General features: G+C 34.3%; 1 protein-coding gene across 3 annotated transcripts in view; it reads right to left on the reverse strand.

Annotated features, from left to right (window-relative positions):
- Positions 1–7,318: 7,318 nt before the first annotated feature.
- Positions 7,319–24,675, reverse strand: part of FSTL5 (follistatin like 5) — a 687,740-nt gene continuing 670,383 nt past the window's right edge. For all 3 annotated transcript variants that reach the window (XM_040626411.1, XM_040626410.1, XM_008685591.2), the window contains one exon: positions 7,319–8,032. In XM_040626411.1, the coding sequence (XP_040482345.1) occupies positions 7,330–8,032 (703 nt within the window). In that variant the 3' untranslated portion in view covers positions 7,319–7,329. The remainder of the gene's footprint in view (positions 8,033–24,675) is intronic.

Consider the following 24,675-nt stretch of genomic DNA (forward strand, 5'->3'; position numbering starts at 1 on the left):
TAATACAATTATGGAAATGTATATCAGCAAAGGTAGATGAGCATATTTTGGAAGATTATTTCAAATTTGAAATAGGATAGTCAGGAAATCTCACTAGTAAACAACCATCTGAAAAAAGTGAAGAAACAATTCACGAGACTTTCTGGAGAATGTGTATTATAGATGGAAGAAACAACATGTGTAAAATGCCAAAGTCAGGAGTAGTCTTTCAAAAGGAAAGAAAGGAAGCTATATGACTGCAGATGAATGATTGTGGGAGAATGTGCTAGAAGGGTGATCAGGTGATCAGAGAGCTAATGAGATGTTACATCATGACATTCCATGTAGACAATTTTAAGAAAGTTCTGGGATCAGAGAAGTAAGTTTAGAGGGAAAGAAGCTACCATCTCCCATCCATTGCCTTGCTCATAAAGCTGGAGTGTCACTCAAGAATAGGGAGCAACTATTTCTACTTTTATGGAGGCCACCTCTTTTTCCTGTGCCATGCCCGGAGCTAGGTAGTTCTTTGTTCCTCATTAGAAATTAGTTTACTTGGTGAACTTGGAACTCTAGATCTATGATATGTTTAGGTGAAATTATAATTTTGTTGACTTTTCCAGCTTTTTCTTTTTACTAGAGTGACAGTGACTCTCTTTGCAGATTTCTACTTTCTAAGTAATGTCAGAATCTTCACATTAACTCGATTGTTTTCATTTTTACTATTATATAGAGAATATAGATTGTGCATATCTCAATTTGATTTTTTTCTTTAAAGTGTTGTGTGTGAATACTTGCATAATGTTTATGCTTATTTATTTATATACTTATAACCTCTTAAGTGATGGCAAAATGGTTATTTCTCAGGGTTTTTTTTTTTTCCAAATGGATTAAGGATGTTTTCTGTACTGTTTTCTTTCTTTTTTCTTTTTTTTAAATTTTTTTTAGAATTTCAGTTAGTTAACATACAGTGTTATATTAGTTTCAGGTGTACAATGTAGTGACTAAACACTTCCATACAACACCAAGTGCTCATTACAAGTGCACTCCTTAACCCCAATCCCCAATTTAACCCATCCCCCCACTTACTTCCCCTCTGGTAACTACCGGTTTGCTCTCTATCATTAAGAGTCTCTTTCTTGGTTTCTCTCTCTCTTTTTTTATTTCCCTTTACTCTTTTGTTTTGTTTTTTAAATTTTAAGCATGACTGAAATCATATGGTATTTGTCTTTCTATGACTGACTTATTTCACTTAGCATAATACTCTCTAGCTTATCCAATTAAATAATAAGCAGAAGACATAAATAGTCATTTTCTAGAGAAGACATACAGGTGGCAAATAGACATGTGAAAACATGCTCAACATTACTGATCATCAGGGACATGCAAATCAAAACTACAACCTCACACCTGTCAGAATGGCTCAAATCAACAACACAAGAAACAACAGGTGTTGATGAGAATGTGGAGAAAGGGGAATCCTCTTGCATTGTTTGTGGGAATGCAAACTGGTACAGCCAATCTTGAAAACACTATGGAGGTTCCTCAGAAAGTTAAAAATAGAACTACCCTAGGATCCAGCAATTGCACTATTAGGTATTCACCCAAAGAATACAAAAACAGTAATTCAAAGGGCTACTTGCACCGTAATGTTTGTAGCAGCTTTATCTACAATAGCCAAATTATGGAAACAGCCTGAGTGTCCATCAACTGATGAATGGATAAAGAAGTGGTGTGTGTACACACACACACACACACACACACACACACACACACACACAGAGGAATATTACTCGGTCATAAAAAAGAATGAAATATATTATTTTCTTTATTAAATTTGTGTTTTTAAAATATACTAGTAGGTGGGGCGCCTCGGTGGCTCAGTGGTTAAGCATCTGCTTTCAGCTCAGGGCCTGATCCCAGAGTCCTGGGATTGAGCCCCGCATCGGGCTCCCTGCTCCCCTGGGAGCCTGGTTCCTCCTCTCCCACTCCCCCTGCTTGTGTTCCCTGTCTCGCTGGTTGTCTTTTTCTCTGTCAAAAAAATAATTAAATCTTTAATAAATAAATAAATAAATAAATAAATAAATAAATAAATAAAATGTACTAGTAATTTTGAAAAAATATTAAGGAAGTGATGTGTATATGTATGTATATATATGTGTGTGTATACACACACAGATATTCATTTGTTAAATATTAATATTATATTATTCAGATCTTATACATATATATTCTTAATTTACTTGATCTAATAGAGTCTCAGGAATCAAGTCCCATTCCTATTTTGTTCCTTTGATTTCCTTACTTCTATGTAGTTTACACTTTTAAATACTTTAACAATCAATCGTGTCATTCTAGCTGTAACAATCTAAAATACTAATAGGATATGTCTGGATATTAAAATTTAATTCTCCAGTATGTCCAGATATGCTCCCATTTTTGCATATGCCCAAATGAACATACATGCACAGACACACACACACACATAGTGAGGTGTCTAGTTGCTGCAACTGTAAAACTGCCTAACATATGGCACAGTTGCATCAAAACAGACAAAATGAAATCATATTTCTGTCAATAATCAAATTTTTATATTATGCAAAATGAATATGCTATATGTTAATATAGTATCTTTAATCTGTATACTTTTGCTCAATTTATATTATTTCCCTCGAGAACAATTAATGTATCAAAAGGATGTTTATTGATCTAGAGAAAGTCACGATTTATATTTTATTCACAAGCTCAAATGTTGAATGCTTTGCTATTCTTTCCTAATCATTCTGACCATAGTACAGAACTTGAATTAGGAGTAAAACTGGTTTGAAAGTAGGTGGGTCAGCTGAGGCTCAGTGAAGTAATTCAGTGATGATTTATTTCTAAGAGCTGTATATTTGCATGCATGTTGAGTCCCTATCTTGATTATCATGAGACTTTTCACTTGGACTTTGTAACACTGAACAAGTATTTAGATCTAAGTATAAAAGAACATTGTAATTTTTCATGGAATTGCAGAAATAATTTATACACATGAATAACAGACATTTTTAATTGAAGCAATAGTATATTCTTTTGACACTGAAACAATTTTGATTCTTTTAAACGTGGTGAAATGTGTATTTACAGACAGTTTCAAAATATTTATCAAACACTAAAATAGAATATGTTTGGAATTTTAGTATTTCTTTCTCAATTCCAGCCAAATTATACTACATACAAAATTTAATTATGTATCTAAACACAAATCTCCGAATGTTGACAATTTTATCATTACTAAACTCCAGTAAAAAAGAACAACAATTAAAACTTTTCCAATTCACCAAGTGTAGCTGTAAATCACTGTAAAATAGCTGTGGTGTACTCATTAAATACCACAGAGACAGGAACATTTTGCTGATGAATATTACTGAAAAGCTAAGTGCTTTTCCAATTACTAATAGGACTAGATAATTTATTAAATGCAAACAAACAGACAAACAAACAAAAATATGCTTATATGGTCTGGTTAAGACTTAGTCTTCTGGGAAGGTGGGAAAAGTCACCACGACTTAAGACTGCAAACAAGAACGTCTATAGCATGACTTTCAGAATACACTTCAGTGTATGAAATTTCCCAGGAGAGGTAAACGATATTAGAGTGTTTTTGGAAGGAAAGTGAAGATAGGCTTTTGATAAGGTGCTGTTTTTGTTCTCTTTTTCCGTTCATATAGGAACACATAAATGGTAGCTATACAAACAAGTGACATTAGAAGTAGCCCTGATGACTTTTTTTTTTTTTAAGATTTTATTTATTTGACAGAGAAAGACACAGCGAGAGAGGGAACACAAGCACGGGGAGTAGGAGAGGGGGAAGCAGGCTTCCCGCTGAGCAGGGAGCCGGATGCGAGCTCAATCCCAGGACTCTGGGATCATGACCTAAGGCAAAGGCAGATGCTCAAAGACTGAGCCACCCAGGCACCCCGCCCTGATGACTTTTTAAGGTTATAACGTTGGGTTGTCCATTTTCATCTTGTATTGATTTCCATGATAGCAGTATTCTTAACATTTTTCTCACTTTAAAATTTATATAATATGATGAATTGTCGGATATGATTAAACATATTGTTTCATCCTGTAAAATCTTCACTAGTGAATGTAAAATCCAGTCAAATTAACTTATTTCTCAAAACAAAACCCTGGGAAGAATTTTTGAGTGGGAATCTGAAAGGCGGTAAGTTCTAAATTGCATTTTAAAAAAAGTGTTTCAACTTTACATAGATATAATTAAACGGAAGGTGGTTGGTTTGCCACACATGATGACACTTCTCTGGGAATATATTCCATTGCCCAATATTTTCATTTAATTTGCCTTTTATCTAAATCCTTATTCTCTGACCAAAATCTGTTTCTCTTTCATGGCTTTCCTATGTCTATCAAGGATGTCATATATGAGACTGATCATGTTTGTCTCCTTTTATTATGTCTCATATTTATTCAGTTGCATTTCATGTCCGGTTCCTTAATATGCCCTGTCTCATAATATATACTTTCAATTCAATTGTCTTGTATTAAAGACCATAAACTCACCTTGCTGCAGTAGCCGCCCGGCTGATACTTCTTCCTCTGTGTTCCCTTTTCTTCAGTCAAATCTTCATTCCATTACAAAATAATATACTTCAAAAGTGTCTTTTTCACTGCCATTTCTCTTTTTTAAAATTATTGAGTCCCTATTGCCTAGATTATGTCCAAACTCTTTAAATTGATTTTTTTTTTTTTTGCTTTCTTCACTTCCGTCCCTCCACAATCTGATCGTAACCTCCTTTACTTGCTTATCTATATCACCTTCTCCACATAAAACCTTTACTTCTCCATCAAGGTGGAGTTCCTCCGTCAAGGACCTCCCACATCCTATCCCCATTCTCGGTGTCCCACCTTTGCTCATTCCAATGCCCTGTATTGCTATAGCTTCACTTTTGCTCCTGCTTTTACAAATCTACTATTCCATGTTAGAGTTGTGATTTTTTGTCTGTTTGTTTTGTTTTGTTTTTGTTTTTGTTTTTGTTTTTTTAGTGCAGTTACCTGATAATTTTATCCTGGTTTTTCTTCTTTACTTTTTTTAAAGATTTTATTTGTTTAAGAGAGAGATCACAAGCGGGGTTGAGGAAGAGAAAGGGGCAGAGGGAGAGAGAGAAGCAGACTCCCCGCTGAACATGGAACTCTAGGCAGGGCTTGATCCCAGGACACTGAGATCATGACCTGAGCAGGTCAGACCCTTAACCAGATGAGCCACCCAGGTGCCTCTTTCCTGGTTTTTCTAAACTTTCAGTTTTTGCACATACCCACATTATTGATGAAATCATTATTTGCAATACAATTTATATTTTATATAAAAAGACAAAATGCCTTTCCTTGATTGATCTCACTTTACCTGCCCTCTACCCCATCAGATCAGCTTTCAAAGTAACGCAGACCACCAGACTGTGTTGGAAGCATTGGGAGGAAAGACAAAACAAAACATTGGTATGCACGTTAAAACATTGACTGGACTCTCAAGGGTTAAAATTTAAGAGGTTTATTCTCCTTTTATCAAGCAATGTCTACAGACAGAGCATCCACATGGTGTAAGCTACCAAAGAAGGATGTATGAGACAGACTTAACATTAAATCATTAGACACTTTACACGGTTCATGTTCACAAGGGCGAAAACTGCTAAAAAGAAAAGCAGGTAAGTAGAAACATAAGCTGATTTTTGTTGTTTATTAAATCTACCTCCCATAATGTTTCCTTAAGCTAAGAAGAAATCTACTGTATCACACAGCTCAGGATGCTATATATACATAAGGTATTACACACTATAAAATTTCAGGTTTCTAAGCAGTTTTATACAATTTAAACTTGAGTAAAATTTGTATTTAAAAAAGACCTTATTGGATTACCTTCAGTAAACGGAGGTCATTTCAACAGCCCATTAGCATTTTTAGCAACAATTAAGAAAAATAAGTAAAAAGATTCTCCAAACATATAAGCTATTACTTTAAGCCTAGATAATTATCTGCTTATTTCAATAAACCAACTCCCTAGTTTTAATCCAATTCTACTAGCCTTTTATTTGCCCTTTTCAAAAAAAGCAGTAATTTTTACTTCTATACAGTGTCTCAAACAATTAGTTAGATTTCAAACCATAGCACAGTTGTTGAGAGGGTCATTGAAGGGTTATGCAGGAGTTGAGCAGAAGTCATTTAAGAAAGTTCTAAAGAAATGAAGTTCTTTGATGTGTTATATTTAAATTGCCAAGGAAAGAGTAAAGTATGTCTTTACTCACCACTGTGCAGTTATCCCTTATTGCCAATTTCTGCTACTAATTCTCCTAAACCACTAATACTCATCAGATCTCTAGCCAATATTTTCTCCCTGGTGTTAATTTCCCTATATGTGGTTTACGCTAAGCAGACACAAATGATACTTCTTTTTTCAAACTGAAAGTTCCTGCTGATTCAACACTGGACTACATGAAAAGAAAGAAATCTATTCTGCTAATAATAAACATTTGTAAGCAGTTGACATCCGAGACTTCCTTGCATTAAAAATACAATACACTCCAATGATTAAAAGCAAAATGAGTAGAGAATACATTGCAAACATTTTTCCATAATTATTATTCCTCCCTTCCTCCCCATTTTCCATAGCATGCTGCAGACCATACAGTTATGTATCAAATAGAGTTTGTCACCTGTATATAACCTAAGGCCAACTTACGCCTTCAAATGATATTTCATTGACGTTTAAACCAATGCCAAAGACAGGATTTGGTGCAAGAGATGTTAAACTTTTTCTCTTCTAATGACAAAAGATTTATAGTTATGAGGGTGTTCAGTATGCAGCATTTACCCTACATTTTCCTCTTGTGACATTCCCTTCAAGGCACAAAAGATTATAAACAGTGGATGGGACAGAATATTTTGAAGTAAGAATTTTAAGGTTCCACAATACCTTTTTATTTCTAGTTTAAGCATACCTAAAGACAGAGAAAAAATAAGAGGTAAGCCAACCCCAAAATGAAATGGTGCTGAAAGTCATCTGAAATTCCCTGCAGTTATTTTTATGTATTTAAATTTCTATTTTATTGGCTTAAAATTTAATTATAGATTTGATTCTTATGATTGATGTAGTTTCTTAATGTGTTAAATATTTCTAATCAACCGATATTACTAATTGTGTGCATCTTTGCAAAAAAAAATCTATTTTATTTGGGCCAACCAATAACTTATGCTTAACTAGGGTATAATCTTGAAAAGTTAAGCTGTAAATTTAAATAATGGATTAAGTGCAACGTACTGGGAAAATCTTCATTCAATAATTATCTAATAGGGCTCCTAGGCATCTCCAACCCAAATGACTGTATTTCCTTTCTCAACTTCAGTGATCTCACAGTTTAACTTATTGAGTCGTCCATCTAGTATAAAGAGAGAGTCCTTGGAAGGCGTCATCAGGTATTGACCAAACAAGCCACTGTCCTGGATTTGTCTGTTCTTCTGGTTCCAAGGCCATTCTTCTGCCTTAAGTGGTTCCTTAAGACTCTTTATCATCTTAACCTTCCCAGAGGAGAGCTCCACAAAGAGCACATCAGTCTGTGTGCTTGAACTACCATAGATGTTGTATTGGTGGGCTTCGGTAAAGGACGGCTGAAATGCCAGATCAGATATGTGCAGATTTGTGTGAATATCAAAAGCCTCCTGTATTTCTCCTCTGATGGTAATGTACTGGACCCTTACAAGACCTTTCACATCATTAATGCTGACAAGATAATGCCCATCTGGAGAGACATATGGAGTGCCTGTCACATCACTATTGAATCCAATGACTGAGTCTGTTACACCGTCCACCATAAGCTGTGGTGGAATTGCCCCAGTGCTGTCAGGTTTGCAGCCAATAAAGTAGTATCCTCCCAAGTGTGTATACGCCAAGGACTGAGGAATGCACTTATAGTCCATCAAGTTAATTGTCTTGATGTATGACATGGTTTCAAGATCAATTTTTTGTAGTGCAGCTTCATCTTTATGAAGAATAAATCCAAACCTGAAAAGACGAAAACCAAAGTTAGACAGGAAACTATAGAGTGGTTCCCATATGAAAATGTATTGTGGGCAGGTGGAAAGGGCCATCGCTAGTCTAGGCATTAACGGTCTGCTATGCAGCAATTTGTGTCACCATCGTGTTAGAATTAAACTTTAAATTGTGCTTCTTTCTCCTCCTTTCTCTAGGTCATTTTTTCATTACAGTCACACAATTGTAACTCATGGTGTAGAAAACAAAATAATTAAAAGCAATACATCTAGTTAATTGAAACAACAGATTTTACTTCTACCATACATAAAAAAGTAAACATTATTTTTTGTGTCTCTAATCATTCTGATACTGAATAAGCTTGGTTTACTGCTACTAAAGTCAACAAGAATAAAAGACTTGAATATACATCTATTTTACTCACTTCATTTACTTCTTATTTTGTCTTATAACCATCAGAAAAGTCTGACACTTGTCACTACTTAGACAATTACCCACATCTTTCTCATTTTAATCTGCCTTACAGGACTATCTTAATAAATGCAGATTTTAATTTTTTGGTATGGAACTATTAAACTTCTATTTATTAGATTTTAAGATTACCTTGATTAACTACTTTTATGATTCTAACACTTATTTTATTAAAAGTTTTAAATATAGGTTACATTTTTCAACTTTACCATGCTTACATTATCATTTTTAGTGATATACCTGCATTATATTGGTTATCTTATATTGAAAAATGATGAACCTTAAAGATTTATGATTTTTTCTGTTAAAGTTAATTTAAAAGTAAACATTTCTTATTTGTTTTGGTGGCCTCTTTAATTATTTCAGTGCTTTTCAAAGCATTTTTCCTGAAGACTAGCTGCAAATTATTATAAATCTCTGTGACAAGTATAAATATATTTTGAAACTATGACCTATAACACCAGTGGGTTCTTAACAAAAATAATTAAGTTAAATAAGATAAAATGAGATGGGACTAGTATACAAAATTATATCCAAAATGGATACTGGCCAATAAAATTTTGAAGGACTCTTACTTATATTTTTGTTAATAATATCAATTAAAACACATCCTAGTATTTTCAAAGGCTCTATATAAATATATATAGCATATATATTTATATATTATATATTTTATATTATATTTATATATATTAAATTATATATAATTAAATATATTATATATTATATTTTATATATATATAAGTCAGGGATCTATTGTTACATTGAATGTGCTCATAAATGAAAAAAATAAAAATAAGATGACTTGTGGCACAGTAAAACAAAGAAAAACTCTAAAGATAACCAATTATGTTATTGTCACCTGTGCAATTCATTTTCAATATGCTAATTCTTACACAAAATTTTATTTATGTAGAAAATGACCATTTCCACACACAATACATAAATATAGTACATTCAGGATAACAGCTCCTTAAAATTTCAAATATAAGCATATGGAAAGCCCCCCAAATTAATAAACTCATCCTTAATATTTAGAAAAGATAAGATGAATGTTCTCAAAAATCAGTCTTTGTGTTGTAATCGTGGAAGGCAGCAAGTTCATCAGCACAGATATCTTTCTGAAATAGATGTAAAGTTGTAACTGCTTCTAGAGTACACATAGTTGGGAAACCATATTACAATTTTAGCTGTATTTAAACATTTGTGACGAGACTATTTGTTGTCTTTAGAGAGATTACAACATCTATACAAAAGAAAAGCTACAATGTATACCTACTCCTTTAAAAAGAAGTTTTAAGTATTTACTGAAGAACTACTGAATACGAGGCACTGGGAATATATTGTAGATGAACATAACTTTCAATGAATCCAGGAATTTTAGTACTAAAACTGGAAAATGTAGTGATTGATTAATGCTTAATTATACCATCCTCCTTTACTGTTAATTTAGTAATTATTGCTTTTTCTATTTACACGAGATGGAATAAAGTAATCATTTTGAAAATAATATTTCTGGTGTATTTCAGAATGATATTCACCACTTCTGGCTTATTTCCTCAATCTTCCTTTTTTTCCTGTGTCCTTAGTAACTATGTTTGTGTCATTCAGTAAACACTGCTCCCACCATACCTACTTAGGATAAAATTTTCGTTTTGATTATAAGAGTATGAAGAAGCATTCATACTATTAAAAATCACTTCTAAGTGTTTCATTTAAAATATTAATGCTTAGCACAGGTTTTAAATACTATCTGAATATTAAAGCAAAAAAAAAAAAACCCTCAAACTGAAAACTGAGTCCCATTATTTTTTGTCAACTTCAAAAATATCATAGAATCCTGGATATCACTAACCACTCTCATGCTTGTCTTAATAAAGAATTAACTCTGATTATTATAAAGGGATATTTTTCCATTAATGGACATTCATTAAGGATATGTAAGTGTGTATATGATTGTATCTGGTATTATTTATGAAGTTTGGAATAATGATGGAAGATACTGTCTTTTTTTATGTTATGCATTGTAAATGTTCCCTGAGACAAAAGTAGTAATATGCACATTTAATAAAAGCAATAAGCCAATCAAGTTTTGGCATTTCTGCTCCTCTCTTAACCTTGAGTCTTCCAGTCCCTTTGGGCAATGGTCTGCGAATGCTAATGAAGAAGGACGTGACAAGCTCTAACTGCTTGTGAACCATATTAACGCTAATACTAAAGAATGCTCTCAGGTTTTCTGTGATACAATCCAGCCTCTTTTGAAGGTAATTAAAATTTTAAGAACGGGTCTGGTTAAAAGTGCAAAAGCTCCATGTGGGGCAATAAAACCACATTATTTTGGCATCCATGCTCCATGCTCCTTGAGGACTAAAGATCTAGCTACCTAAGCAGATGCACGAGAATGCCTTCAATTTTTCACTACTGATTTATTGGGTAGGAAGTGGTGTCTCTAATTCAAAATCTTCCCCTAGTACAGATTGATATCCAAAAATCTCCCACTGTTCATTAGTCTGTGATTAATATTTACGAGGCTCTCAGCTTTCATGCCTGCCTACTATAATAAAATCCTGCCCCGGACTAGGCCTATCATAGTTGGTCTAGTATTTGTCAGAATATGTACAGGAAGTTGCAGACCGTAAGACATGAGAGTTAAAACTTACTCTTGGAATCACTTCTTTTTACTAGGAAATGAATAAAGCTAGGAAAGTGTGACCTCCCGGTATGACATTCTGTGGATTTGTTGTTGGACTTGGTGGGGAGAATCAGAGGAATGTTTTTCATTCACAAATTATTTTATTTTTCTGAAGTGTAATCGATCTAGTTCATTATAGAAGCTTTAAAGAAGTTGAACTTTAATTACTGCTTTTGTACTCTAAGGTGAGGTCCTGAAGTGATTCATACAAGGGAACTTCTTATTTTGGATGAAGTAAAGGTTTTCAACCCAGGCTGATTTAGTTTCATGATCCAATTTTTCGACATAATAGATGGGTGATGTTATGTAAAGTCCTTGACTTGCATGACTTTCAATACCTTCGTTAAAAGAAAGAGGACAAAAGTACTACCTTGCTTGGAGGATAGAAGTTAAATGTGTGTTTGTTACCAGGCAAACAGTACATTCTCAATAAACAGAACTTGCCTATGCTTTATACCTTAGGTAACATTATTTTCCCATTATGAATCCAATATGATATTTCCTATGGGACAGCAGATTATTACAATTCGTAAATGGGAAGAACAAAAACAAATTACTGGTTTTTCTGTATAGCCAGTATTCCCAGTTTTTTAAATAAGCGCATCGTGTTACTCAAATGTGGCAGGATTTTTCCCCTTGTGAATACAGCAGAGATCACTTTTACAATTGAAATTCACATTTTTATTTTGGTCTCACTTCTGCCAACAAAATCTATGGCTGGTACACCCCTTACCCAATCACCAAATCTCTCGCATTGTTAGGAACAATTACAACAATTATAATTTTAGCTGTATTTAAACATTTGTGACGAGACTATTTGTTGTCTTTAGAGAGATTACAACATCTATACAAAAGAAAAGCTACAATGTATACCTACTCCTTTAAAAAGAAGTTTTAAATATTTATTGAAGAACATTGAAGGTGGTCTAACTCACTCCGTCTTCTTTAGAGGTGATGCTTCAGTTCTCACCGAGGGCATAGAGTGGTGAGCCATGGTGTTGGGTGATTTTCACCTCTGCACAGATGATGGGATTTGAAATAGATACCTGTCTTACTGAAGAATTTTCACTAAAAGTAACAGAAAATGTTGAGGCAGACTTTCAGACATGGATATCTAAAAACATGGAGAATTGCAGGCAGAGTTTATATCATGGAGATTCAAGAGCCTTGCAAAGGAAGTTACTTGGCAGAAAGGGGAAAAGAATAGGTATTTAGAAAGAAGCATGGCTGAAATACCATGAAGTCTAATAAAAGCTGCTCAAAGACCTCCACATCCCACAAGACCAGGCTGCATTTCTTGCATGTGAGCAATGATTGATCTCCCCGTATCTCTTGCTCAGTTCCCAAATGGGTTTGGTCACAGAGATTCTCACAGAGCAATTTCCCAGTTAGTGTCACCTCATAGCATCTGCCATGTTATTCCCCCCGATTCTGCTTTCTGAGATGCTACAGAAGGAATTCCATAACGGCAATTAATAACCTGTATTAATTTGCCATGATCAATGCCAAGAGTGTTAATACCCCAAAATACGGAGTAAAAGAACCTCATAACATTTGCAAAATAACAATTATTTTATCTCCTGAGTCTTAATATTGTACCGCCTTTCCCCAGAGTCCTCATAGATTCTCACCTGAACAGCTCTCTTTACTGCTGACTTTCAGTATTTAACCACTGAGATCAACCCCCATACTACCAGCTGGGAAGTGTCCCTGACTCTCCCTCTCCATCCCTACATGATCTCTTTCCTAATACCCTATCTTCTACGCCTCCCTAAATTTTAAAACAAGCATTTCTATGTATATCAATGGATGAAAGGGGGAAGTAGTAAGTGCAGACTGGGTGTATTTGCCATCAAACGCTCTACCACTGAGCTCTACCCCCAGAGACTGGGTGTGTTTGAACATGGGATTAGTCAGACACCCTATCCTGTAATAAAAACAGCACGGCTGCAATCCACATCTAAAACAAAAGCATTTCCCAAAACTTTTCTGATGTCTCAATAATAGAAACCATGTTTTTTGAAATAAAATTCCAGAACAGAATAACTTCAAAGCCCTAGGAATTAGTTATATTGGGATTTTACTTGTAAAAATCTACACCCAAAATGTATGATCAAGTATTTAGTGCTTCATAATAACAGTGGGCAAGATCATTAAGACCTTGTTTTTCTAACTGGATTACAAGTATCTTGTTTTTCCACCTGGAAGGTAAGAGATGCTGAACAGAAAAGAAACTAAAATTATAACCACCTCTCCATATAATTAATATATAAACTCACACATACAATGTGTTGTTGAAATGACATCTTCCATTGCGTTACAGCTGACAGAGAGTTTTCATGGACACAAAGCATAAATCTGACATGAGCCATCATTCACTAGCTTATGAATTCCTTTATATTTAGTCGTTTTCTATTATCCCAGACTGACCCTTGTAAGAAAAGATTGAATGCTGTTCCTATACAAGTACCAGAGGATTTAGTTTTTATCTGAACTTCACATAAATAGCTCAGTAAAACATACCTGTTCATAAACAGTGGTCACATTCATATTCGGGAGATGGGAGGCACAGAGAAATAGAATTGACACATTTAGTAAAGATCTACAACGAGAGCAAGGACAGTTTCTGAATAGACCTAATGCTTAGATGTGTTTCAGAAATGACACTCCTTTGAATTTTTCAGTTTTCAAAACATAGGTTGGAAAAGCTAAAATGAGTCACAGGCTGCCTCCTATGTGCCTTTTATAATTATATTATAGAAATTCTATATGAAAGATTTTAACTTTATTTCCCTTTCAGCTTTAGAAATTTTTTCTTTAAAAAAGTATAATACGTTTCTGAATACTAAATTCCCTATTTTCCTCCTTCTCTGGAATCCTATTGTTCAGATCTGTAGGGTGTTTTATTCTTTTTGGCCAAATTGAGACATAAATGCATAATTTAATTACAGTATATTCAGGATGCTTAATTGCTTGACAGAATTAATACAGTACCTAAAGGTATATCTTCCAGTGGCCAGGACATACAGAAAAAAAAAAAAAAAGCACCCAGATTTATTAAGAATTCTGTGCACACCATATATACTATAAACCATATTTCAAACACCAAAGTCCTCCACCTCTTTTTGAAGAGCTTAAGAGCTTAGGAAAAAAAAAACAAAAAAACCCCTGACAACTATGCTTTTAGATGGCATTTTAAAAGATTGGTTGCTCTTCTTAACTTGGTTTTGGAAAAACACATGAAAATCTGAAAATAGGAGCCTCTTGGATCTTACCCATTTTTCTGATTTGGGTATGCTTTATGCAGGAGTTGACAAAGGGAGCTGGGATGACATCGTGGAAATGGAGATAGTAATTAGAAGAATGGGAAATAATTTGTGAGCACAGAGGTGGAAATACAAAAGGGAAGTTAAACAAGGGCAAGAGCAAAATCTGTGAATCAAAAAATCACTACCAAAGTGTCCATGGCGTACCTGCGAGACGGAAATGATGGGTGAAAAAAAACTTCAAGCAGGAACGAGGTCTGTCATGCGTTGGGTTCTAGACACCGTGTGACCAGATTCAGTTTTATTCACAAGCTGCTATGTTCAGTACACTTTGTACAACCTTGTGAAGGAAATAGAGAGGAGATACATGGCTCCTATCCTTAAGGTAATTATAGTCAAGCAGTGGGGTGCTTATAATTGGATGCCCTGACTTTCAAAAAGTGTTTAGGGAGCCTCTTCAAAGAAGTGAGAAGGGATGGGTGTAGCTATATCCCTATTTCAGCTACTAATTTACATTTCGGTTATGCTAGGCTTTCACGTGAAGAGAGAGTTTATATCAGTCTGGATCCCAGAAGGAAAGGAATAAATTTCAATTAGAATAAATCAAGGATGGTGCAATAAAGAGACTGTTTACAGTGAAACAGAAAGTGGTCACCAGGGATAGTGCAGTAACATGGGGAGAGTAACAATGAGGCTGTTGTCACTGCTCTATCTGGGTAGGAGGGAGTTACGTGGAGAGGTGTGTCTTGTGATGACAGTAGGTCGCCTACAAAACAGCTAACATGGGAGGAAAGTGGGGGAACTGAAGGTGGGAAGGTAGGGTCGTTTATACACTCTGGTCTCATGCTCCTTCTTCGTGCAGTCTCCAGTCAGGCTTTTCATTGGTCTAACCAACCAGAAGCCATATTAGCCAGCCTTCTGGGATAGAAAGCAGGGTAGAGAAGGGTGGAGTGTATACCTGGGGATAGAGCTGCAAACAGCAGCCACAGACTTCCTTGGCCAAAGAGTCTTGAAAAACTTAATTGTAGTGAATATACAGAGCTACGTGGAGTGAGGATTGTGACATATACGTTTAGTTCCTAATTGGGATCATTTGACAATTGATAAAGAAAAATTGTGTAACTTTCCAAGCTGGGAGAAGGTATTCCTGATTTTCCCCCCTAAAATGAATGCCTCTCTTGATAGCATTTTCTCACTTCTGGTGAAGTTTATATGTCTCTTACCTTTAGTTACTGGCAAAATATTTTTAATAATTGCTATGTACTAAATGTTTGTGTCCCCACCCCACCCCACCAAACTCATGTGTTGAAGTTCTACTCCCCATTATAATGGCCTTTGGAGGTGGGGTCTTTGGGAAGAAAGTAGGTTATGAAGGCAAGCCTTCATGGATTAGATTAGTGCCCTTAAAAGAAGAGACCAAAGTGAGATGATCTCTCTCTCTCTCTCTCTCTCTCTCTCTCTCTCTGCCATGTGAGGACAGAGCAAGATGATGGCCATCTGCAAACTAGAAAGAGGGCTCTCTCCGGAACCTAAACATGTTGGCATCCGAATCTCTGACTTCCCAGCCTCCAGAACTGTGATAAATACACTTCTGTTATTTACGCCCCCCTGTCTGTGCTATTTTGTTAAAGCGGCCCGAACTGACTAAAACATCATTGGTACCAGAAGTGAGGTGCTGCTACAGCAAATTTCTGAAAGTGTGGATGAGGCTTGAGAACTGGTAAGGCACAGAGGCTTGAGGCATTTAGAGGTGCATGCTAGAAAAAAACAGTATTGCTGGGTTGGGGCCACTAAAGGCGATCCTGGTGAGAGCTCAGAAATGAAAGAGGAAGCTGGAGAGGAAGCTTTTATCTTCTTAGAAAATACATAAATTATCATGAACAGAATGTAGAAATAAGGCTAGTAAAGGCCATTCTGATGAGGTCTCAGATGGCAATGGGGGATATATTATTAGAAACTGGAGGAAAGACATTTCCTTACTATAAAGCAACAGAGAATTTAGTTAAACTATGTTAGTGTTCTAGTGTTTTGTGGAAAGTAGAACTTGAGAATGATGAAATTGAATATGCAGCTGGGAAGATTTATAAGCAAAGTGTTGAAGAAGTGATTTGGTTCCTCCTGATTGCTTATAGTAAAATGCAAGCAGAAAGAAATAGATTGAAGGAGGAATTGTTAAGCAAAAGAACCCAGAACATAAAGATTTGGAAAAATCTTAGCCTGTCTATGATACAAGAAAAGGAAAAAGGAATGCATATTTAGAAAAGAACATTAACGGTGCAGAAGACCAGTCGCTTGATAAGGATATTAGCATGGTGTGAAGCACAGAACTAATCAGCCACCCAGCAGGGAGACCGCCAGTTTGAACTGAAGGAGACAGAGACAGGATGGAATGAAGGAAGGTTGTTGGACTTCTTGAATTTCATAGGGTAAGACCACACAGTTCTTTATCTGTAAACGTGCATTATTCTCCAGGATAAAGGAAAAATGACTCCAAAGGGATTCAGTGATCATTAGGGCTACTCAGTTTGAAAAGGGCCAGGACATCACCCAGAGCCTTGGAAATGAAACCCTCACCATGCACAGCTGCGGGGGCAGGACCACCACGGCAGTGGGGCTGGAAGTCAGAACGTGAAGTCAAAGAGGATTATTCTCAAGCCTTAAAATCTCATGGAATTTGCTTTGCTAGAATTTAGACTTGTTGGGACTCATCACCACTTCCTCCTCTCTTATTTCTCCCTTTTGGAGTAGAATGTCTATCCTCTGCCTGCCCCACCATTTTATTTTGGAAACACATATTTGATTTCATAGGTTCACAGCTAGAGAGGAATTTTGCCTCAGTGTGAATCAGACCTGAGTCTTTCCCATATCTAATTTAGATGACATTTAGATGAGACTTTGGACTTTAGACTTTAGAATTGATGCTGGAACAAGTTAAGATCTTTGGGACTAATGGAATAGAATGAATGCATTTTTCATGTAAGGAAGATAGGAGTTTTGAGGGACCGGGGTGGAATGCTATGACTGAATTGTGTCTCCCCCCACACCTCAAATTCTTATGTTGAAGGCCTAATTCCCAATGTGATGTTATTTGGAGGTGGAAATTTGGGGAGGAAATTAGGTCATGAAGGTAGAGCCCTTCTGAATGGGAATGGTGCCCTTTGAGAGAAGAGACATGAAGATATGATCAATCTCTCTCTGCCACAGGAGGACACAGTTTAAGGCAGCTATCAGGCATAAACCAGGAAGAGGGCTCTCACCAGAACCCAAACATGCTGGCACCCTGATCTCTGACTTCCCAAACTCTAGAACTGTGAGAAAGAAAATTCTGTTGTTTAAACCACCCAGTCCACTGTATTTTGTTAAATTAACAAAACTAAGTTAGAAATCATGTGATAAAAGTTATGCACGTGATTAATCCCAGTGGTTGTTTTATTATTTTCCCATTACTTTTATATTTTCTTCAGGTAAAAGCAAAGCTGTGTGAGTAATTGTTACTTAACAGACTAAGGGTTTGTAATATAGCTTTAGAAATTAATCTGGATTTAGTAGTTTTTTCTTTTTTTACTTTTAGTAATCTGTGTGTGTTCTCAGGTATGCATGAGTAAGGGAAAGGGGAGGATTTTGTTTTGTTTGCATTTTTCTTCATACAAATGACAACATGGTATGTATCTCATATTGTGTCTTTCTTTCCCCAACACTACATTTTAAAGATATATTCATGTTGCTCTGTGCATATTTACTATACTGCTTTATAGTCATTCATCGGAAATCTATCGTATGATCTGCCATATTTTATTTAATCACTTCCTTAATATGTGTACTCATGTGGCTTCATTAAGCTGGTGGGTTGGTTGGTGGTTGAGCTCAGCAAGGAAGCCTGGGATGGGTGAAACTTCATCTCTCCATGTGGTTTTCTGTCCTCAAGGATGCTCACACGACTTCCTTCAAAGGTGACTGCGACGTTCTAATAGAGAAAGCTCTTGTCAAATCTCTGCTTGACTCGTGTTTGCGTATGTTCCATGAACATAAAGAAATCACATGCCCACGGTCAGAGTGCAAGGGGACGACCCAAAGGCATTGGTACTGGGAGATAGGTTTCATCGGAGATCATTATTGTGACACTTTAACATATAAAGTAATGGTTCAACTGTTATTATTATTATTATTATTAAGATAGGTATGTATTAGCACCTATTTATTTGGATAGTACATCACTTCCAACTGACTTAGAATGTCACCTGGCATTTAGTCTATGTCCAAATGTTCTATTTCTTTCATCAGTCTTTCTCTTTCCTCACAGATACATTTTGCACTATTTTATTCATTGAGCTTATATAATATGTATAAATATCCAGGACAATGGATCTAACAGCTTTTTATTGGCTGTTGCTCTGTGTGTGTGGTGTTCATAAACTTTTCAGTCAGTTTATCATGTTAGAACACGATTAGTACTTTTATCTCACATTTTAGAATCAGCTTATCTAATTTTAAAATGTTGTTATATTTGGGGGGTTTAATACATTTATATATTAACCAAGTTTCAATATTTTAAAAATAATATGATATATATTTCTACTAATCTGATTCATTTTTAATTGCTTTACCAAGAAAAATTAATTTCTTCTTGGGTATATTCACAGATATTTCACCTTTTACTTGCTAATATTAATGGATTCTTTTTTCCATTATATCTCCTGATTGTTTTTTGTTAGTATATATAAAGTTATTAATTTCTGAATATTGCTTTTGTGCCCCTTAACATTTTGAATTATTTTATTTTCCTAATAGGTTTTTAGCCAATATTCTAGTGTTATTTATATTCAATCATATCATTTTTGAGATGGATAATTTACCTCCCCTTTGCAATTTCTAACCCACTTGTCTTCATATTTATCACTGCAGTGACTAGTACATTCCTCTTATTTTTAAAATACATATTTCAAAACTGGCCTTCACTAGTGGTGTTTTAGCAATATACCTCAAGTGTATTGTGAAAGTTAAAAATAAAATAAGAGTAGTTTTTCAAATCTGTAAAGAAGATATAAGCTATATAATATTTTAAGGTAATCAGCTATCTCATAAGAAAAATGTATGCATAACTCATTTTTTACACAAAATAATATCTAAAAAGATGAAAGTGTTGAAATTATAATATTATACTAATATTAAAAGATCAGTATTAAACAACAGTATTATAACAGCACTAAAAGCATCAAACTTTTAAATATTGAAGAAGATGATACTTTTTAAGCAAGATCCCACATTCTAGAAGTCTAGAAATGAAGTTTGATAAAGGTGACTACATTTTCAAAATGAACGAACAATGGTTAATGTAATCTACAAAAATGAGCAAAATGCAACAGAAAAAGTCAATTTTCTGAGTGTATAATGAATTACTAAAATCAGAAAAAACAAAATATTAAAAAGAAAAAATAGCAAGCAAATAGCTATGCCTCACATGAGGGGAGAATTAACGGCCTTTTAACAACAAAACATTCAAAACTTCATAAACAATTAGGTAAATAAAGTTAAAACCAAAAAGAATGTGATATTTATTTTTACCAATCTGTTGGTAACAACAATATAGTGTGTTTAAATCCAGCATTGGTAAGGATGTGATCAAATATGTTCTCTCACATACTATTGGTGAAAGGATAGTTATTTTAGGCTTTTTGGAGAATAATTTGATATTATCTCTTAAAATTAAAATATGACTCCACTTTAATGAAGCAATGACGCCTTTCAGTATCTCCTCTTAATAAATGCTCATAAATGACACAGAGTAGCATGAGCAAGGATATTCACTGCAGCACTGGTTGCAATAAGGAAATTTAGAAATAATTTAAATGTCAAACGGTAGAAGAATACTTAAATACACTATGAAGCATCCACCAAATGAAATCTCATTCTGTAGCTATAAAAATGATAGCTTATTACTAATGACATAGTGGTATCTCCAAAACAGTTAATTTTTAAAGAAGTACATACCAGATTTAAAAGAATACTATATATTTTAATGCATTTATATGCAATTGCTAGAAGAAATGGACTGGAAGGTTACTCAACAATATGTCTAGTCTTCTAAAAAGAAAAGTGCTTGGTGCTTATAAAAAGAGACTTGTACTTATTACTATATTAACTTCCTTATGGTTTCGATACAGCATATATGGTTCAAGATACATACAGAAAACATGCAGCCCCAGTATTTTTCAGCTAAATAAAATTAGAGCACTGAGACAACATGGTCATTTCACAAATTAGGAATATATAATGTTAAAGTGTTCAATGAAACCGGCACTATTATTGTTAGTAACAGTGTAACTTGCATGTAGAAAATAATTAGTGATTAGAATCAGGATCTTTCACATATTTCTACCCTTTTTAGCAGTAATTCACTTTCCAACTGACTATCCTGAGAGAACAATAATAAATATGAATAAATCTTTATGTATAAATATATTCACAATGTTATTATGTATGGTAGTAAAGATGTGTAAACAACCCAGAAGCCCGTACATAAGTGAATATGTAAATGGTGAAGCAGACACTTGATGCAATAGAATACACGTGTTGAAAATATAAAACACTAATTTAGGATTAATGTCTATTCAGGAAAGTTATATGAAAAGAACATAATATTGTATGAATGCTATGATTAAACCACTAAAAATAAAATAAACAAAGCCCATGAATGCACTGAAGATAACATGCCCAAAGTGTGACTTTGGTAAAGTTTAGAGATGGAATTATGCTCGTTTTTTTGAAGTTTGCAATCTTCATTCAATGAGCATAGTCTATTTTTATAATAAGAAATATATATTTCTATATATTAATAGAAATAAAACAATATGTATGAAGTCTAGATAAAAAGCTCAGGTAGTCCTCATGATAATTGCTCACTATTTCATTCTTGAATATGCATTTACTGTATTATATTATTTATATAACACTGTTTACTTTGTCTAAACAAAGTACAGACCACAAACTCACCACTATTTATAGTTAATTAATCTTCAACAAAAGAGGCAAGAATATCCAATGGGAAAAAGACAAGTCTCTTCAACAAATGGTATTGGGAAGACTGGAGAGCTACATGCAAAAGAATGAAACTGGACCACTTTCTTATACCATACACAGAAATAAACACAAAATGTACTAAGGACCTAAATGTGAGACCTGAAACTATAGAAATCCTAGGAGAGAGCACAGGCAGTAATTTCTCTGACATTGGCCGTAGCAACATCTTTCTAGATATATCTCTTGAGGCAAGAGAAACAAAAGCAAAAATAAACTTTGGGACTGCATCAAAATAAAAAGCTTCTGTACAACAAAGGAAACAACCAACAAAACTAAAAGACAACCTACTGAATGGGACAAGATGTTTGCAACTGACATACCTGGTAAAAGGTTAGTATCCAAAACATATAAAGAACTTATACAACTCAATAGCAAAAACCCCCAAATAATCCAATTAAAAATGGGCAGAAGACATGAAAAAACATCCAGATGGCCAACAGACACATGAAAAAATGCTCAACAATGGTCATCATCAGGGAAATGCAAATCAAAACTACAATGAGATATCACCTCATACCTATCAGAATGGTTAAAATCTCAAGAAAGAACAAGTGTTGGTGAGGATGTGGAGAAAAAGGAACCCTCTTACACTGTTGATAGGAATGCAAACTGGGGCAGCCACTGTGGAAGACAGTATGGAGGTTCCTCACAAAGTTAAAAATAGAACTACTCTACAGTTAGTAATTGTACTACTGGGTATTTACCCAAAGAATAAAAAAACATGAATTTGAAGGGATATATGCACTTCTAAGTTTATTGAAGCATTATTTACAATAACCAGACTATGGAAGCAATCTAAGTGTCTGTCCAATAGATGAATGGATAAAGAAGATGTGAGATATATATATATATATTCCATTGCGTATATATATGCACACAATGGAATATGATTCAGACATAAAAAAGAATGAAATCTTGCCATTTGCAACAATATGAATAGATCTAGAGAGTATAATGCTAAGCAAAGTCAGTCAGAGAGAGACAAATACAACATGATTTCACTTATATATGGAATTTAAGAAAAAAAAACACAAATGAACAAAGAAAAAAAAGAGAGACAAACCAAAAAATGGACTCTTAACTACAGAGAACAAACAGAAGTTTACCAGAGGGGAGGTGGATGGGGGGATGGGTGAAATAGGTGATGGGGATTAAGAGTACACTAATCTGAATGAGTGCTGAGTAATATATGGAACTGTTGGATCACTATATTGTACATTTGAAACTAATATAACACTGTATGTCAACTACACTGGAATTAAAATAATAAATAAATAAACAGACCATGCTTCATGCTTCACTGAAAATTCATCTATGTAAAGACTTATCTGCAAAGAAATATAGACGTACTGAAACAAATTCTGAAAATACCAGAGTATGTTTTCATGTTAAATTAAATGAAAAATATGTGCAAATGCAAAGAATACTTGTACTGAATCACACAAGGAGATAATGGAACAATAAATTCATAGTATAAATAATGACATAGTAGCTGAATATTAGATCAATGGGAGATGTTATCATCTATAATAATTAACAAAGAATTTGCATGATAGAATGAAACTGAAAGTTTGCCTGAAGAAAAAGCTTGCAGCTGTGATCTTAACAGAAGGTACAGCAGAAAACAACTGAATGGAAAAATTGGAAACAGGAAAGCGTTCTCCTCTCAAGACATCATTCCACAATGTTAATCAGGGGTAGTTTTTCATATTTCTCTAAACTATTCTGTATTTGAAAATCTACTTTGAAATTTAACATGGCATAACTATATATTTTTTACAAGTTTTATATTCAAAACAGTGCCTTTAATAATTATCTTAACTCTTATTTCAATAATACTGGAAGGTTTTCCATTTTTAAGTCTATTTATGTAATTTGGTGACCAAACATCAGAATTTAAAATTGAATGTGATTTTATTGCAAATCTCTGAAAAGACATATTTGTATCAGAGACTGAACCAAGCATACATACTAGAGAAGTGAAGGCAAACAAGTCTGAAGTGGCTGAATTTTTATAACTCCTCCATCAATTCTGCTTGGAAATTTAATCTTATTAACTTTAGCAGCCTTTCCCTGGTGACTTCTTTTAATTGGTACAATGGTGCTACAGAGAAACATGGAGTGAAATTTTATGAGGAAGAAAGTAGAAATAGAGAAACCAAAGTGTGCCTGATACTTATGTAAGTCTGCCCCAAAACTATAATTTCGTTGGTTTTATTTCTGTTTGTACAATGGTGATTATGCTAGTTACTTCCCAGAATACTATAAGAATAAATTAGTTGTAAGAATATCAGTGTTTTAAGTCATGAAATTCCTACACAGGAGGCAATGTACATATAACTAGAATGTTTATAATAATGAACAAATTGTGGTATTTCACTTGGATGGAAATTAAATGGTTGCTGCCTTTTTAGAAAACTTAACTAACGCCAATTAATTTAGAGTTCAATAATGACATATATTTTTTCTAATTTTACTACATTGTCTTTCAATTTATTATAATTTTTATTTTCTTTTACTTTTCAATCAATCATAGGATTTTCAGAAGTGACCCTTTCATATCTCCATATAACCATCAGTCAATTAAGAGTAGGTAAAAAGCAGAAAGGAGCTGTTCCTAAAAGGAGCTAAGTATAGCTAACATTTCTGATGACAGCCTGACAGAAAAGGAAGTGAAACACACACACACACAGACACACACTCCTTTCAAAAACAACACAATATTTCAACAAAAACAAAAAAATTAGGACATTTTGGGCAAAATGATCAATGTATTTTAGAAGCATTTCAAGTGAAAATTATTGTTTTAAACAATAGCCTGAATTATCACTAATGATCTGTATTACTAATCATATAATTATTTAGCTCTTGGACTGACTCCTCCTTTGAAGAATCTGCATAGCTGAGCTTTACCTTGTAGACAGAAAATATTAGGAACTGAGCAATACATTTGGAAACAATGTCACATTTTCTTTGTTGTTTTCTGAATGTGTTCCTAGCATCTATGGATTATTTAACTTCTTTTGTTTGAATGATTGATTTAGTAAGATTAGTTTCTGTGAAGAAAGAGTTTGGAGCTCTGTTTGGCTCTATTCCTAGCCTCCGTTTTCTCCTTGTGCTGGCTTTGTGTACACTGCACACTCCCCCAT

Source organism: Ursus maritimus, unplaced genomic scaffold (assembly GCF_017311325.1).
Source record: "Ursus maritimus isolate PB19 unplaced genomic scaffold, ASM1731132v1 scaffold_11, whole genome shotgun sequence".
NCBI lineage: Eukaryota > Metazoa > Chordata > Mammalia > Carnivora > Ursidae > Ursus > Ursus maritimus.